General features: G+C 40.0%; 1 protein-coding gene across 1 annotated transcript in view; it reads right to left on the bottom strand.

Moving 5' to 3' along the window:
• Positions 1–587: 587 nt before the first annotated feature.
• LOC129353778 (plakophilin-4-like) overlaps positions 588–17,253 on the bottom strand; it is a 31,384-nt gene continuing 14,718 nt past the window's right edge. The window contains exons 7-22 of the mRNA XM_055023210.1: positions 16,475–16,931; positions 11,835–12,005; positions 10,360–10,561; positions 10,080–10,212; positions 8,820–9,033; positions 7,564–7,747; positions 6,350–6,467; positions 5,683–5,877; positions 5,440–5,613; positions 4,826–4,976; positions 4,560–4,752; positions 4,306–4,390; positions 4,081–4,198; positions 3,876–4,004; positions 3,204–3,277; positions 588–2,391 (exon numbers count right to left, since the gene is read on the bottom strand). Of these exons, the coding sequence (XP_054879185.1) occupies positions 2,137–2,391; positions 3,204–3,277; positions 3,876–4,004; positions 4,081–4,198; positions 4,306–4,390; positions 4,560–4,752; positions 4,826–4,976; positions 5,440–5,613; positions 5,683–5,877; positions 6,350–6,467; positions 7,564–7,747; positions 8,820–9,033; positions 10,080–10,212; positions 10,360–10,561; positions 11,835–12,005; positions 16,475–16,931 (2,853 nt within the window). The 3' untranslated portion in view covers positions 588–2,136. The remainder of the gene's footprint in view (positions 2,392–3,203; positions 3,278–3,875; positions 4,005–4,080; positions 4,199–4,305; positions 4,391–4,559; positions 4,753–4,825; positions 4,977–5,439; positions 5,614–5,682; positions 5,878–6,349; positions 6,468–7,563; positions 7,748–8,819; positions 9,034–10,079; positions 10,213–10,359; positions 10,562–11,834; positions 12,006–16,474; positions 16,932–17,253) is intronic.

Raw genomic sequence — 17,253 nt, 5'->3', positions numbered from 1 at the left:
GCACGTCTTGAACTAACAACCAATGGAACCGAAACCCAGTCTCTATCCACTGAGCCAACCAAGGTCTTGCAAACTGTGCTGCTCAAACTACTACAAATATCAACCATGGCTCAAGCAGGTCTTGCAGGTCTTAGACCAAAGCACAGTCTCTATCAAGTGTGCCCAACCAGTCTGTGACAACATCCATTTTCTCCAGGATTTTAACTCTTCTCCTTCATATTTGCTGACTGCTGACGTAACTTGTACACCACACCATCTTTCAGTCTTCTACCATTTCATTCACATATCTTGAGGTATTTTCATCTTCATCTAACAAGTGACTTTCAGGGTACTTTCACTGTAATCTTACTCCTGTTTGATTATTTATAGCAAAGGATGAATCTGCAGCTACATCATCTAAAAAGCTCTGCCCATTTGCAGCTGAACTGAATTTATGGAGACGTTTAAGGAATAAAAGACCTTTAGAACAGAGTCGGCCTTCGGCTGCTTCAATATCAGAGGAAAAACAACAACACATTAGAATGACTTGGAATCACATTTCAACTTTGGGAACATAATTATTGTCAAGAAAGACTGAAAATCCAGTGGACTGTTGTGATATATTCTTTAATCCCTATACATATATTTTCCCTCTTTAACGTTACACATTACTGTCATCGTTTCTGGACAAAACAGACAGATGGTGTATTTTGGTCAGATCACGATTAAATCGATACAAAGTAAACAATAAATAATAGAAAAATCTTATCCTCACAATCACATAGAAATTTCTACATATTGAATACAACAATGTAACAGGACAGTTATTTAAGTGTATCTGTACAAATAGATTTTCACTTTTTTTTTTGCACATATTTCATATACTTTATGATATAGTTACTGCACTTGTGGCCAACATGAAGTGATGAGTTTCAGTCTTTAAAGGTTTCCCAGAGTGATGATGGGTGTCTCCAAACCTGTTTTTTTTTTGTCCGGGCCTCTTTTGTTCTCGTTTGGATAAATCTCAGCTTTTCCCAGAATTCCCGGCTGCAACAACCTCGTTCTCTCTCGTGTCCGTGAAACGGTGGCAGACGATATCTATGTTATAAAGCCAACACACTTCACATTTTGACTGCGGAGGAAAATGAGTCCGTTAACATGAACAAACACTCCAGTAAACAGTGACGTCAGGGCTGCTTTGTTCTTTTTTCATGTCCTTTATCTTACCAAATGCACCTTGTGACAAATAGACAAACATAAGGCTCTTAAAATTCTTGCAACATAGAAACAAAAAAGAGATTTTCAGAGATTTCCCCCACAAACTCTGATACCTAGGGAATCTAGAAGGCTGCATTTAGGTTTTAAATTTTGTTTTGGAGTAAAATTTGTCATACAATTACAAATTTGATAAATGCCGTTTAACCATTTCAAATTTATTCCAAGTATTTAATTCCAAAAGAACCAAATATACACACAGCACAAGAAGAGCCTCCTACTTTTTATGCAACACTTTTCTTTTTGTGAAGCTCATAAATGAGTTTGCATTGATTGTGTATTATTGCTGATTTCAGGAAAGGTAAGCAGCATCCCTAGCGCAGCAAACTCAATCTAAATTAAAAGAGGGTTAAAACTGCAGTGCAGCTAACTATTACAGGAGGATAGAAAATAAATGTAGCTGTTAGAAGGTCTCAATTAACTCATCTGTTATATGAAAAAAGCCTTTTTTTATATGTTGATTTTTCTCATAAAGAAAGTCGGTATGAATCCAACTTATCTATAATTGTAAAACAAACACATTTTTAGGGAAGAAAATGCTTTTTCGCAGAAGTATGGCTGAAAACGTGTCAGGAACGATGCGTTCATTTGAAGTTTTGAGACGTTTTTCCCCTCATGCGTGTCTGATTGGCTCAAAACAATCAAACTAAACCAAACTCCTTCAGTTTAAACTGATAACATACTGAATTTTCCTACTTACTTTCTGACTTCATGAAACCGGCAGCGATTCCATCCTGGTCTCTCAGCCCATTTTCAACACAGATTCACATGCATCCGCAACTTCTCAGCAAAACAAACGGTACAGTGCACTCCCCACGCACAAAGACTCACGGAAACGCACGGTAAAGCTGGACGCACACTGCGTGTGAGTTTGGTTTGTGCCTACACCCAGGAGTCGGGGGACCCGGTGAACTTGTTCGCCCTGTTGGAAGGCCTCCGCGTGGTGGAGTAGAAGTCCACGTAGTTGGTGTTGGCTTTGAATCGGAGCGACTGGGTGGCATAGCCGTCGGGGGAGGACGGCAGGTGGACCGCTTCGTCCTCGTAGCGCTCCTCGCCGTAGCCTTGAGGTGACGACAGGTACATTCTGTAGCTGTTGTAGTTCTTCCTGTCGGGTTCGTCGTAGAATGGCTCTGGGAGCTATGAGAGAAACACTTTATTGAAATAACTGTTTCCACACCAGGCTGAGAGATTCTTCAAAATCCATAAAAGTTCGATTTGGAGACCTTTGAAGGAACTGATTTGCTCACTTTGAGGCTAAATTCCACCTGATACCAAATGTGCTTGATAACTAAAGTGTAAATGTTCTGCTGAACTGCCAAGAAGCCACTCCCCTTTTGCTGCTTCTTTGTGCTCTGCCTGCTGGAGATTAGAACCAGGTGGAGTCAATCTCCTGGCAATCAAAGAGTGTATTTTAGGTGTGGCTGAGCTCTCAGTCTTGTTTGAGAAAGTGGCACAGCCTGTGTGACAAACAGTGCTGATTGCATGCAAGGTGCAAACTGTGCAAATTTTTCAAAAAAAAAAACTGAAGGACAGCCGGTAAGCTCCTGATACTGTTTTACATGGACTTTAACTGTTTGATTGTTTGAATGGAAAAAAAAAAGATATGTATATATATTTATATGCACTTGGTGTTTATTAGTTAAAGTAGAACAAATGTTGATAGAAAATGCTAATTTATTTGTTTAATTTTACTATAAATTTCTTAATATCTATTATACTGTAGGATTAACTTATTTAAATCGGTGGAACTTTATTTTGGATTTTCGCAGTGTATTTGTCCTGATGAGTTCACAATGTAATTTAGATGTTTCTGTTTCTTTTGAGGGTTTTCACCTGTATGACTGGAGCATCATATAAAAATAAATATAACTAAAATGAAGACTCCTTAAAGAAATCATCCTTTTCAGTGAATTTAAACCAGGAGAAACTTGCCAGTAAATGTTTCTCACCTGTGATCTTCTTATATCCTCTCCTGACTGGGAGGAATATGTCCCAATGAAATAAGGAGTTTTCTTCTCTGACCCTGCAAAAAGACATTTCAAATTAGTATTAAAACAGTAGGGCAGGTGTGTCCAGAGTGTGGCACAGGGACCATTTGTGGCCCTTGAAATTACACTGCTCAAAAAATAAAGGGAAAACTCAAACAACACAATATAACTCCAAGTAAATCAAACTTCTGTGAAATCAAACTGTCCACTTAGAAAGCAACACTGATTGACAATCAATATCACCTGTGCAAATGGAATAGACAACAGGTGGAAATTATTTTCATATTTATTTCATTCATTCAGATCTAGGATGTGTTATTTGAGCGTTTCCTTTATTTTTTTTAAGCAGTGTATTTTGTTCAGTCTCAACCACAAGTCAAGATTGGTACAAATTTGACCAAAAAACAAAAACCATTTAATAATGGTCTTTTTCCATTAATAAGCTAACAGTTCAAAGCCCTTTATTATGTTTTTGGTCTTTAATATCCTATTTTATGAAAAAAATATTGGTTTATTATTGCTTAGTGAATTTTGTAGCTTAAACTTGCCAGTTTTACCCCCTGGGGAAACAGTTTGGAAACTACTGCATTAGGAGCTTAGGTACACAGCCCTGAGGAACGCCAAAATACCAACCTGTGTACTGCCGTTTGTGTAAACTGTCTCCGTAATACGTGTCGAGTTGCATAGATGACTGCGCCCTCTGGTAGTTTGAGCTGTGTCTTCTTATCCCGAGCATGGCCGGCGAGGATGTTGCACTGCCACCTGGTGGTGAACACAAAACAGGAAATGTTTACCTTAAAGTTGGGTTGAATATGGGGAATTATCTCCTGTTTCATACCTGACTGGATGACAGGGGACATCTGCAGAGGGCTGGTGGGCAGGGTGGGCTGGGAACGGTAGCGGTCTCTCTCCAGGGTGGACACTGGGGTGACAAAGTGAGTGTAGTTCCATCCGTCCTGTTTGCATGTGACACATCACAACAAGTCAAATTCACTGGGAAGATCAAGCTTGTATCTGGAATGTTTTAAAGGTAAAGGGTAACTTTGTTATATATTCCACCCACCTGTTTGTAGAGACTCCTCAGCTCTCTGTATTGCCACAGTGTATTTAACACCTGAGCAGCAGCCTTTACTACTTTCATTGAGTACCTGCAACACCATAACATATGAAGAACCTTATTTTACTTTCCGTTTTAGCCAATACAAAAAGCAAATATTAAATCAAGCAAATATATATTATATTGATTGACTGCTGCACTTCCTGCCCTTCAGCTGTCTTTAATTAGAAGTTCATGAAGGAAGCAGCCTCTCTTTTTACCCTTTCCCTCGTCCTTTGCTGATGTCCACCAGCTTCTCGATGCCACCGCTGTCGGCCAGAGCTTTGGCGTTCTCCATGTTGCGGCTGGTGACCTCATACAGCGTGCAGCACACTGATGCCACCGTGTCGTCGGACAGCACGGAGGGCGTGCCGCCTGGCAGCCGGTTCACCAGGTCCCGCATGGCGTACTTTCCTGACATATTCAGACATACTCATCTCAAACAGGTGCTGCTTCTCCAGTTTGTCTTGTGAGTGTGTGTGCATACCGATCAGCTCCTTGTTGCGGCTGTCCAGCGCCATGTTTCTGAGTGCGGTTGCGACGGAGCAGACCACCCGATCGTTGTCCATCCTCAGCAGCTCCACCAGGATGGGTAAACCTTTCTCCTTTCGCACAGCGGCTCGGATGTAGGCGGAGAACTGCAGATAAAAACAGACTGATTTCCATATGACTCAGTTTACTTTTCCTGAAAATGAAGAACAGTAAATTACTTTTTATAAATATATTTTATCTATGTTGAGTAACAAGAAAGCACAATTTACAAAACATTTAGTCACAGTAGCATAATACCAATTTCTATATCTCAGAGGAATAAGTAAACCTGTGAATCAAAAGAAATTAAACAACCATCACAACTTTATTTCCAGATTAAAAGGATTTCAGTGTTTTGCAATTTTCTGGAATTTAAAAAAGTATCAATTAAATGTATATCCATCCAGGTATCAAGAGTTTTTTTTTTCTTTTATTTTGCTACTTTTGTTCAACTTCTTAAGCTTGACAATATCTTGTAAGGCATTATTTATCTCTTTTCTGAGTTTTTTTTGTAGCTGGACAGCCTCAAAAGTAGAGAATGCTACGTTGTGATGAAGTGAAATGTTCTACCTTCCAGTTTCCAGCGGAGAGGTTCTGCAGGGAGCCGGCGGCGCCCTCCAGGGTGGCCGGGTTGGAGCTTTCGGCCAGCAGGTTGAGGTACGGCTTCACCACCATGGGATGCCACAGCAGCTCCGCCCCCCTCAGAGACTGGCAGAAACCTGGGATGGGGCCGATGCCGTCCCACTGCAGGGCGCAGAGGACGTCAATAAACCTGAAATCAGATCAGGAAGCCAGGCTTTCCTCCGGTCGTACCTTGCCTTCGGGCCAGCCGCCCCTCTTCCTGCCGTGACGTCTCTTCCCCCAGCACAGGTAATCCAGCTCCTTCACCGGCGAGGAGAAACCCAGCAGGGTGTCCAGCTCCTGGTTGCCAAGGAGACGGGAGGACGGCATCTCCACCTCCAGCCGGTATGAGAGGTTCCTCAGGGTGCAGACGCTGTTCTCCACAATCTGAACAGGAGAAATGTTTCTCTATTAGCTGCATAAAAATAAAGATTAATTCACCCATCGGTTTTTGTTTTGTTCTTCACTAATTATAATTTGAGCCTGAAGGTGGCGCCACATGAAAATATTTGGAAAATCTGAATTTTAATCCAATAATAGCATTCAAACTTATTTTATTCTATTTTTATGACAAATGGCCCCTTTCTCCTGTCAGTAGCAGCCCCTGCATTAATCATGTCTAGGACCGGCCCTGATGCTGGATAGGAAGTTGGTTATTTTTCTGTTTTTCCTGCAAATTTCAGCCTGATGACCGAATTATGAAATGAAAAATAAATTTTATAGTGTTGGAGGTTAAAATGCAAGTGCGGGCTGAAGTACTTCTTCATTACAGTGTGGTGGGTGACAGTGTTTAGTTGAATTTGTCTCATCCTCAGCTTCTCTCCTGCTGGGAATAAACTGAGAAGTGCGGCGGCGGCACCTTGCTGTCGTAGTCCGAGGTGTTGACGCAGGCCTTCAGGATGTGCAGCAGCGAGTCGACCAAGCCTTCGCAGCAGCGCAGTTGGCTCCTCGCCTCCTCCCCCGTCGAGCTCAGGTTCCTGACACACAAACACACACCGGCGGTTCAGACGGCGCTGCAGTGCATGGATTCCCCCACAGGGTGGCCGGAAAGCTGCCCGGATACAGGAGAGGAGGGAGCCGCCCCTCCAATAGGAGAGGGAGGAGAACGACCGCACAGCATCACTGAACTCCCACAATGCATTTCTATACATCAATCTACAGCTGCACATCAGCGTGAATGAATTGAAGTGCTGCAGGCTGCAGAGGATGGAGTTCACTCTCTGAGTCTGAGATTCACATCAGGAGAAACAAACTAAACTTTTAATAAACACACTTCAAACTTTAAAGCAGCTGCTTTTTTCTCCTTAGATTAATTAATGTACAATCAAGGCTTTTAAATGAGACTCATCAACACTTCACAGCTGCATAAAATCTGCAGTGTTATACAATCGTTAAGATGACAAATAAATCCAGATGGAAGTGATCAATGTAATAAAACATCAAGCAGCTTAATGAGGCAGAATCAAAATAATTTACCTTTTTTCATGTCATAACTACAAGCTTGAAAAAGTTAGATTTTATGTGACAGACAAAAACAAAGTGAAGCACAATAATCAAGTGAAAGATTAAAATACATAGTTTTCAACATTTAAAAAAAATAGTATGATTTATATTTTCATTTATTAACTCTGATGCATGAGTTTGCAGCTTTACACAACAATATTTGCTAAATAGCTAAAGATAAGTGAGATTACATGGAGGGCATTTGTGAACATCAAGTCTTTGTACAAATCTTTGATTGGATGTAAGTGTGAACTTTGACTAGGCCAGGCTATCTTGTTCCATCCCATTCATCTGTTTAGGATTTTTGGCAATCCCTAATTTATTTTTTCCAATTAAAACAATAATTTCATTGTGAGTGAATTCTTCTTTATTTACCTGCTCAGCAATAAATTAAAAATGCAATATTTTAACAAAACAGTGAAATAAGAGAAACAATTGTTGTGGGTCTAAAAAAGGGTAAAAGAAAATACAAGACCATTAAAAGTGCTTCAGCAAGAGTTTATATCTACTTTTAACACAGTTCCAACAGTTAGTTTAGGTTTTGAGGGGTGCGTTTGATTCGCAGCTCACCTCAGACAGCCGGTGGTGTTGCGCAGCAGCATGGAGGACTGGAACTTGACTTTGTGTTCGTCGCGGTGAGAGGCGGTGCTCCAGCCTGAGTGGGGGATGACCACCGTGTTGGTCAGTGTGCTGAGGGCGTCACGGATGATGGTCATCTTCACCGCGTCGCATGAGGAGAGGTTCCAAAGGACGCCTGACCAATCAGAAACAAACGTTGAGATCTTGCATTAGTAACAAGATCAGAAACAATTGGTTTACTTATAAAATAGGGAAGATGAAGTGATGTTTTAAACATGCAGGTACATTTGTGAATGTTAAGCACTGTGCATGGAGGTGTTGAAGAGCATCTTCAGAGAAATGGAGCAACCTGCTCTATAATCATCCCAATCCAGAGCTGAGTGTTTAAGAGTAGCAGCTCCCAGTGAAAGGACTCTCCTCTGTGTTTCTAGCAGCTTCAGATCTGCTGGTGCTCGACAGTATGTGCCGAGCCATCGGCGCCATCCTGTTTCCAAAGCACATTATCTGAGCATCTGTCCTGGCGGCTGTGCTGAGATCCGCTCCGCCAACAGTGTGTGGCGAGTGTTTAAGCCTCTGCCACTCTCACCTCCCACCGAACAGCCAATCCATGGATTAATGCGCCGCCTCCGAGCCAGCCAGTCGGTCAGACGACGCTGCAGAGCGACGCGCAGTCATCGCGCTGGCCAGCTGGCCGACAGACCTCGCTAGCAGGAGAACTCCCACGCACATCACAGTGGGATTTCAGTCAAGATAGTGTTTGGAGACAGATTTTGGTCATTTTGAAATCAAGTGTCGGATACAATAAATATCCACAAGGCTTAAAACGCCACAATTAGTTCAATAATTTGATTGCAAGCAAGGCTGAACTCACCAAGACTATCAATTATTCAAGCTGCATGTTTGTGCAGAAAAATATTTGAACCCTTTCAAATATGGTTGTACTTCACTAAATATATATGTACACATATAATTTACACATAGAGTGAGGTTTCATTGCATGGTTTCAATACTAAATAAATAAGTGAATAAAATAATAAATTAAAAAACATAAAAATTAGGTTAAAAATAAAACAAAAGAAAGAAAAACAATTGTATAAAATATATTAATATAATATATATAATCAAACTGTGTTGTAACAATAAAGAAAGCTACTGTTCTGGATTGTATCAAATAGTTTTGCAGCTCATACATGATGTAGCTGCAGATAGCTTAGTGGCACAGAGTTAGCCGGTGCTAGCAGGCGTACCGGTGACGAGTTCGCGGACTTCATTGTCTGTGGTTTTTCTGAGGAGGCGCAGCAGAGCCGGAACGCCACCGCAGTTCCTCAGCGCCACCTTGTTGTTGTCGGTGGCTTTGCCGTACACCAGGTTCCTCAGAGCTCCGCAGGCGCTCTTCTGGACCTCTGGCGTCTTGTGATCCAGTAGGTCCACCAGGTGCTGGATCCCTCCCAGGTGGCACACCTACAGATCCAAAACCAAACCGTTGAGTTTGTCTTATTCTTATACTACTAAACAATCGACTGTTTGTGCTTAAAACGCTTACTCCAAATTTAAATATGTTTTCCCTTTTCTTCTTCTGTGCTCAAATTGTGGTTGAAATTATTTGATTCTGCTGCATCTCTAAAAACCTAAAAGCTAATATTAGGGCTGCATCTAACAATTATTCTAGTTATTGATTAACATATTGATCATTTCGGATTAAATTTTTTTTTACATTTTTATTTTACCCCTTAAACCTTTTTACTGCAATATTTGGAATTCATTAGAAGATGCAAATAACTGAACTCCTTTTTAATAAAGAAAGTAAACATTTTAGTGCCAACAAAGCAATAACATAATTTCTTTAGGCTTTGTAATTTGTAGCAAAGGATGCATCTGCTTTTTACAGAATTTGAACTAAGTGAAGCTAAAACTGTCACTTTAGGAGTTATAAGTAGGGCAAATTTACAGACAAACAAAATATTTTAATCTTAAATGCAAAATGTTTGTATATAATGTACAGCTTTTGCTTAATTTCTACTCAAAGAGCGTTCTGCCTTTTTTTTAGCCTGCATACTCCAGTTGACAAAGTATATAATGAACTAAATTAGCTGATTATTCTTTCACTAAACGATTAATCATAATTAATTTTCAAGGCAATTCGGGGACATTAAAAGCCTCCAGCATATGAAGCCACAGTGAAAGCATTAGCTGCAGGATTTCAGTGCTGAGAAAGTTTGGCACCGATGTCAGGTGAAGTTTTCTTTGGAGCAGATGGCGCTTTGGCTCTGAATCTGGCTGCCTTTCATAAAAAGTCAAATTTAAACTTTAAAGCTTAGAAACACCCAGAGCAGCGATGCATAAAGGAAAGTAAAATGAAAAACATTCTGAATAGCTGGTTTAGAGGAATATTGTGGCATTTACATCATGAAATTCCAACAGCAGCAGGTTTTCTCAGAGTGACGCTTGTCGTGACGCATCGTCTTATTTTTATCCAGCCCGCCGCCCAGCGTCCCTCGTCTCCTTACCTCCACCTTCACCCTGTTGTCACCGTAGCACAAGTGCTGCAGGTAGGCGGCGGCATTGGCCTGGACAGAGGGGAAGTGATGCTGTAGCATGTGGATGACCTCTGGCAGCTCTGGGTCACGCCACGCAAACTCTCTGAACACAGACAACATCGTGAATCAGTTTGTTGCTTTTGAATGTTAACTCCAACTAAGCTAAACATAATTTTTTATAAGATGCTCTAAATATCTTCCATTTCAAACTAAACACTCATAATTTTAAAGTTTTCTAGTTGCTGAGTACCTGGGGTCTTTGTGGATGCTTTCGATGGATGGCGTGCGAGTGATGACCCGGTCCACCAGTGCTGAGTGTCTGTGGGAGTATACAGGCTCGGTAGACACCCTGATGGAGTCGACGAACGCCGCCGCGGGGCTCAGTCCGTAGCTGCTTCTTTGGTACGGCAGCGTGCCGCAATGGCTTGTGGTCCGAGGAAGGGTCCCCATACCTGAGGGCACGGCATGAGTTAGAAAATACAAAAAATACGGCAACGTTATGAGCTCTAAAAGGAGGCCAACCATTTAAATTAGACACAATGTCTGAAAGGCAGCTTAAATAACGACTAAACAAAATTAAAATGGCTCCTTGGATACTTCACTATCGCCCTCCACAGAGCGCTCAGCTGTAATTCTTTCCATTAGGAATCTGCAAAGGAACATGAAAGGCTTCAGCCTAATTAAGAGCTGACCTCAGGGAGCAATAATTATCACAACTTCCCAGCCTGCAAACCACATTTTACAGAGTTTTCTTTTAAAAAGAAATGATCTGAGGAGAAGCAATGGCCTTAAGACGAGGGGATGGCAGACTTTGGTGTGGAGATCAGGTTGTTTGTGCCATTTAAATACAAATTAAATGCAAATTAATGCACTGGGAGAAATATGAAGACTTCTGTTTTTGAAACTGACACCAAAAATCATTTTCTTCCCACAACTGGGAACAAATGAACTATTACAGTTTATTTGGGAGGTTTATTGCTGTTGAAAGGTTGAGAAAATTAATCATATTCTGTGAACATAGTAAACGTATTCACTCCCCTCACATTTGATCACATAAATAAAAATCTGAAAGATTCTCTTTTAATCTGGGGTCAACGACTTTTACATTTTTACCTTCAGTCCAGCCACAAACAAACAAAAAAAATATTATCTTATAATCCCTACTATTGGACATTTGATCAAATTTTTAAATTAAAGTAATTTTACTAGTTTCACAAATCCATTCAATTTTTTAATCGAATATTCTGTCAAAAAAGAAAAAAGACTGCAACATATGAAGAAAAATTACTTTATTTAAAAATTCTATCAATACCTTAACTCTATAATTGGTTTTTCTTTTTTGTAAATTGCATCAAAAAACCTTCATAAAAACTAATAAAGCCTTTTCATTAAAATAATGCTCAGTTATTTTATGTTTGGTGGATTGCTGCACGGCAGTGGCAGCATAATGCTACGGGATGCACGAAAGCGAAGCAAGTCAAAGGTGAGAGCAATCTGCTAAAGGCAGAGCTGCAGTGTAACTTATCCTGACCTAGTCAAAGTCCAGACCTAAATCTAACCGAGAGTCTGTGGAAACACAACTGGAAAGACGTCAATCTGCTGAGATATTGCTTTTGAAATAGCATAATGAGCAACAGTTTCTGTGTATAGACATGCAAAGCTGCTTCGTGTTGCTCCAATACACAGATTCTCGATCTGTGTCCCGTGGTTCTGAGGATGCAGTACCTGTGTTTGCTCTGTAGAGGGAGCCCTGGGGGTCGTGGGTGGGGCTGTGGTACAGGGGGCTTTGGAAGGAGCGGTCGTCGAAAACAGGCGTCATCTGGCAGTCTGGTGACAGGGCGGCTCGCAGCTCGGGGTCGATCTGCGTGCCGTGGCCGGCGTAGGAGCTGTGCAGCCCTGCAGGAACACAAACACATGAACCCTATTGACTAATTATTGACCAATTATTACCATAATTTTGCCATTTTGCGGATTAGCAAGATGGCTGACGTAAAAATAAATTTCACATCAGTTTGAAGAGCTAATTAACAGATTTAAAAACACATAAATGTAGAATAATACATCTATAATTTCATTATGTTTTAGCGAGTTTTATAAACACACAATATAATTCCAGTTAGTTGTAGTTTTTCTCCATTAATCATCATTTCGATTAATTCCAGTTCATGAATATATCAGTTTTTGTTCCTTTCATTCAGCTTTTTGTGGCAAACATGCATATTTCATGGAGACTTTGTGCGAAAAGCAGAGAGAATTTGCCATTCGGCTTAAAATCCGCACCATGACTCTGGTCATTGGGTTTGCTGCAGGCCTTGGCATCAGCAAGTCAAACAAACGGGGCGAAGGGTTTTTCCATCCTCCAATCTCGCAGCAGATCAGCTCAAAAAGCGCTCCAATTATAAAGAGGCTTCAGGGCAGAAGGGAGGACAGACTCAGTGGATCAGTTGAGCAGCTCAAGTGAAAGATTTGCACATAAAACTGGTGATGAAGGAGTCATTTCCCTGCTGTGCTTCTCTTTTTTATGATTTACATAAATTTCCTGTTAAGATCAACTGCAGAACATAAAGAAATGTGAGGCTGGAACAGAGTCAGGTCATTTATGTCTCCCTCTTCAGTCTTCAACTGCAGAAAGCAGATCTGTAATCTGCAAGTTAGAGGATTTTAAAGGCAGAAGGAAAGAGCTTCTCCAAGAAGAGAGGTTTGGACCGACTCATTTATTATTATAGCTGTTATGAAACGGGATGTTATTTAACTCTATTAATTATGAAGACGACTCGATCATGAAGCCCCAGGAGAATAAATTCACTTCTAAGTTTGTTCAAATGTTCTTACAAAGAAGATTTTTTTATTTTTTAGTTCAAGATACACGAGCTCGATTAAAATAAACATTATTTTAATTAAACATAAGTACTGCAAGTTAGGTTTTGTAGGATTTTAGCTTAATTAGTGGAACAAATGGTTAGTTATTTCAGATGTTGGGTAAAAAAAACACCATCAGAAATATTCTATTATATAATTCTGTAATATTTTTTATTAAGTGTGTCATGAAATCCAAAATATATTGACTGATGTATCAATAATGATAGAATATATAAGAAATAAAATAATTAAGGTAAAGTCTCAAACGTACCTTAAAGGAAAAGGAAACTTTAGTTTAAATAGAATTTAAGTTAGAAAGTAGAACAAGAAACAAAATCAGTTTAAATGCTAGAAGAATTTCAGCTGATGTGTTTTTAAAACTATTTATGCCGCTTGTTCTTCTGTTAAAACCATACATCAATGCTTTGCTCCTGTTTTATAGTTTCTGCTGAGTTCAGATGCCTCCAAACTGGTTCTCCCAAACATCAACAACATTCACAATAAAACGGCTCACCAGTCAGCTTCTGCTTGCCGGCAGATTCCCCGTCACTACCTAAGCTACTATTATTACTGGCCTAATCATGTGGCTCCATCTATTGCTTATCTCCCTCATGTAATCTGGGATTATCATGGATCTGCAGGGTAACCGAGAATAAGTCTGGAAACAACCTATATGCCACTTAGCAGGAATTTCTATCGCATTTTCACACATGCAGAACGATAAAAGAGCATGAAATCATCTGCAGCTCTGCCTTGATTTAAACAGCCACAGCAGGATGAAAACCATCTGCAAATCTGTGCAGCGTCGGGCTTTGTGACAGAATCAGACCTATATGGGTCAGAGTGAGCGGCTTTGGGCAGCATGCAGGAGTAAATCTGCGTCTTTGCAGCCTCAGCAGGGAGAGCCGTCGATAAATAGCTAATAAAAGCAGGAGGAACGATAAATCTGGCTTAATGTTTGCAGAAGAAAGACTTTCCAGCTCAGAGAGATCCTGCTGCCAAAGTTAAACACAGTCAGTTCAAAGCTACATTGATGCGTTTCTTTTTGGTGGGAAATTTCCTCCGAGTACGCCTCAAAGACGTTTGTAAGCCGGGCTCAGAGAAGAGTCTGGCAGCAGCACAGAAATAATCCTTTCTCAAGTTTCTCAGCAAGATGCAGCTGTCTTACCCAATCAGAGAGGCACAAAGTGGAAGGACTGCATCTCCAGGAATGTCAATTAGCTCCCATCATCTGGCCAGAGAGGAAAGTTACAGCTAAATGTCAAAAACAAGAACTGATAGATCGCTCTTTGATCCGATGGTGATGGCAGGATGAGAAATAATGAATCAGCAGCACTGATGAATCGACAACGCAGAGAAAGATTCAGTGTAATTAATAGCTGGTGTTTTAGTCACAGATTCATTATTGAATAAAAGAGAAAATGCCTGCATCTAACAATTATTTTAGTTATTGATCATTCTAATGATTAATCTGCAGATTTTTCATTTATCGTAAGAAATACATAAAATTCAATGCCAGTTTTCTAATAAAATAATTTTTTTATATCTAAAATATGAGAAAATTCATTTAGTGAGAATCTGATCATTTGTAGAAGCTAAAAATCAACATCAACATGTGAAAATCTGCTTGACTAAATATCAATACAGTGATCTATTGATTAGTTTTTGATCAATAGCAAAATGTGCTTAATAGGCATTTTCTTTCTTTCATCTTTTTAAGTAAAATTTGAACCCTAAAACTACGTTACTTAAGGAGTTTTGTATTTAAAAAAGATTTTTTAATCTAAAATGGACATTTTTATATTATTTTTCATACAGTTTTGGTTTCATAACCTCTCAGAAAGTGTTTTTTCAGTCTTAAGACTCAAGTTAACAATTAACCAAAGACTAAATTTCAATAATCGATTTATCATGATTCATCTTAACAAAGTTGATTTGTAGACATTTCTGTCACTGGTTGAAAAGAAAATAATACCACGAATAAGTGAAGCAAAATAAAAAGATGTTATGATGCAAGAAAACCATTACAATCTTGATGGGCCGCTGTTAAATTTCAGTGGCTGAAATGGCAAAAAACAATGAACCAACTGTGAAGCAAGGACCTTTTCCTCCTCACATTAAAAACTAGATTCAGCATCACAATGATCAAGCAGAATAAAGCTGACTTAAGCTCCCAGAAAGGCTTCCCCTGCTGAAAATCTGAGGATTAGGTTTAAAGAGTGATCGGACATCCAACCGGAGGTTGTTCAAAAAATCATGTGGTGAAGAAGCAACCGTTGATACTAAAACAGTTTCCTCACAGCCTGAAATCCAACTGATCATGCTGAGCTTCTTCACTCAATACTAGTGAGTCTTTCTGACTTGTTTTCCTCCTACACATCAATCACAACGTCCAACTTTGTTAGCATGAGGCTCAGAGCAAAACCTCTGCATTCCTCTCTTTTACACCAGCTTGCATCATGACATTCAGCTGCATTTGGAAAAGTTTCATCTGCAAATGCAGGAAGAGAAAGCCGAGTCTATATACAGTAAATGACTCTGCACCATAAAAACTGTTTACTCAGACCAAAACTAAATTATTACATCAACACAGAAAACCATTTTCTCTCAGATTGTGACCTGAGGTGAGCTGACCGCTCAACCTTTCCTTTCATATTGCAGATTCAAACGAAGGAGGACTGCATCGGTCAATGCACTCAATGTCCAGGTTTGTTACGGAAAAAACAGAACAGTGTTTTATTTTCTTTAAGGGAGTCGAAGCAAAAGCTGTAAAACTGTATTATTCTATGTTTTTAACAGTTTCCAGCAGGTAATTCTATTTTATTTCACCAAAAAGTGCCAAGTCAAACATTTTCAATTTTCTGATTGATCATAAAGTTTGTTCTCATAAATATCTGACTTTCTGACATTATATATATAAGAAGGAAAAAAATACATCTTAGAAAATCTGCATTAAATTTGCATGAAAATTTTTTTTCTGAAATATCTTAAAATCTGAAATTTTCTTAACACAAGAAAATATCTGAGTTGAAAATTTGTAAGAAAAGTTTTTGTGCTTCAAAAGTGGAAAATTTGTAACTTTTGAAACAGAAAATTTCTAAAAGTTGGACATTTTCTAGAAAATTGTGGATATTTTGAAAATAATCTCAGAAATCTTCTGGAAAAAACAAGGACATTTATGAGTTTGAAAAGTTGTACATTTAGGTTAATTTCAAAGTTTCAGAGTTCTTTCAAGCAAATTTTCCACAGTTCAAATTCATAAATGTTCTTGTTTTTTCTAGAAAAGAAAATGTACTCTTCTTTCTTTCTAAATAAAACTGCCCCAATATGCAGCCGTAAACCGATAATTAATCATAGGCTGATTAACTGTTTGCAGAACTTTGTGTTCTTGTGTTTATGATGTAAAGCACTTTGAAATGCCTTGCTGAAATGTGCTATACAAATAAAATTTGATTGATTGATTGATTTGTCCCAACAGGAGGTGTTTGGTGGTATTTCTGACTGACCTATCAGGCTGTCGGGGCGCGGCAGGGCGCTCCTCTGGTACAGGCCGTACGGATCGGCGCCGTAGGCCAGCGACTGGCTCTGTCTGGGCAGCGTGGAGCCGTAGTGCTGAGGCATCGCCGTCATCCCAGAACGCAGCGGAGACCCCGTCAAAGCCCTGCCCTCGATCAAGGACAGGGTGGAGCCCAGGCGGACCCCGCCTCCTATGCCTCCTCCGTTACCCAGGGCCTGGTTGGCGTCGCTGGGGGAGGTGGGAGACGGGCAGGAAGGCGGCATGGTGGTGCCGGGGAAGACGGCAGCAAGCGGTTTGGGCTCAGACAGAATGGGTGAGTCGTAGGTGCTTCCCTGGGATGTTCGCATGGAGATTCGAGACGGGGAGACGGTTCCGGTTGTGCCGCAGCCGGGTGACTGGCTCCTGGAGGGGAGGGAAGCCATTCTCCTCAACATCCGACTGGATGCCTGGGGAAAAAAATAGGTTAGTCTTCCCAATCCAGTGGAAATGTGACATTTAATTAGTCTGATAAAAGACTCTATTTTTATGACTCCTTCCATAAATGGGCTTTAATTTTCACAGGTCATTATGTTTGTAGGAATACTATTAAAGTGTGCTTGTGTTGCGTAGGAAATGTTATTAATTTGAGCTAATGGACTTGAAATCTGCTTTATGGTGCAGAAAAACACAGAAACTATCAGCACCCAGCAGAACCTGAGACAGTGAGACAGTTTCACCTTTAATAAACAAAAATAATAAAGATAAGCTAAAGAAAATGTAATTTAATTG

This window comes from Poeciliopsis prolifica, unplaced genomic scaffold (genome assembly GCF_027474105.1).
Source record: "Poeciliopsis prolifica strain line A6 unplaced genomic scaffold, Auburn_PproV2 SCAFFOLD097, whole genome shotgun sequence".
Lineage (NCBI taxonomy): Eukaryota > Metazoa > Chordata > Actinopteri > Cyprinodontiformes > Poeciliidae > Poeciliopsis > Poeciliopsis prolifica.
This window is presented reverse-complemented; position numbering and strand designations above follow the sequence as displayed.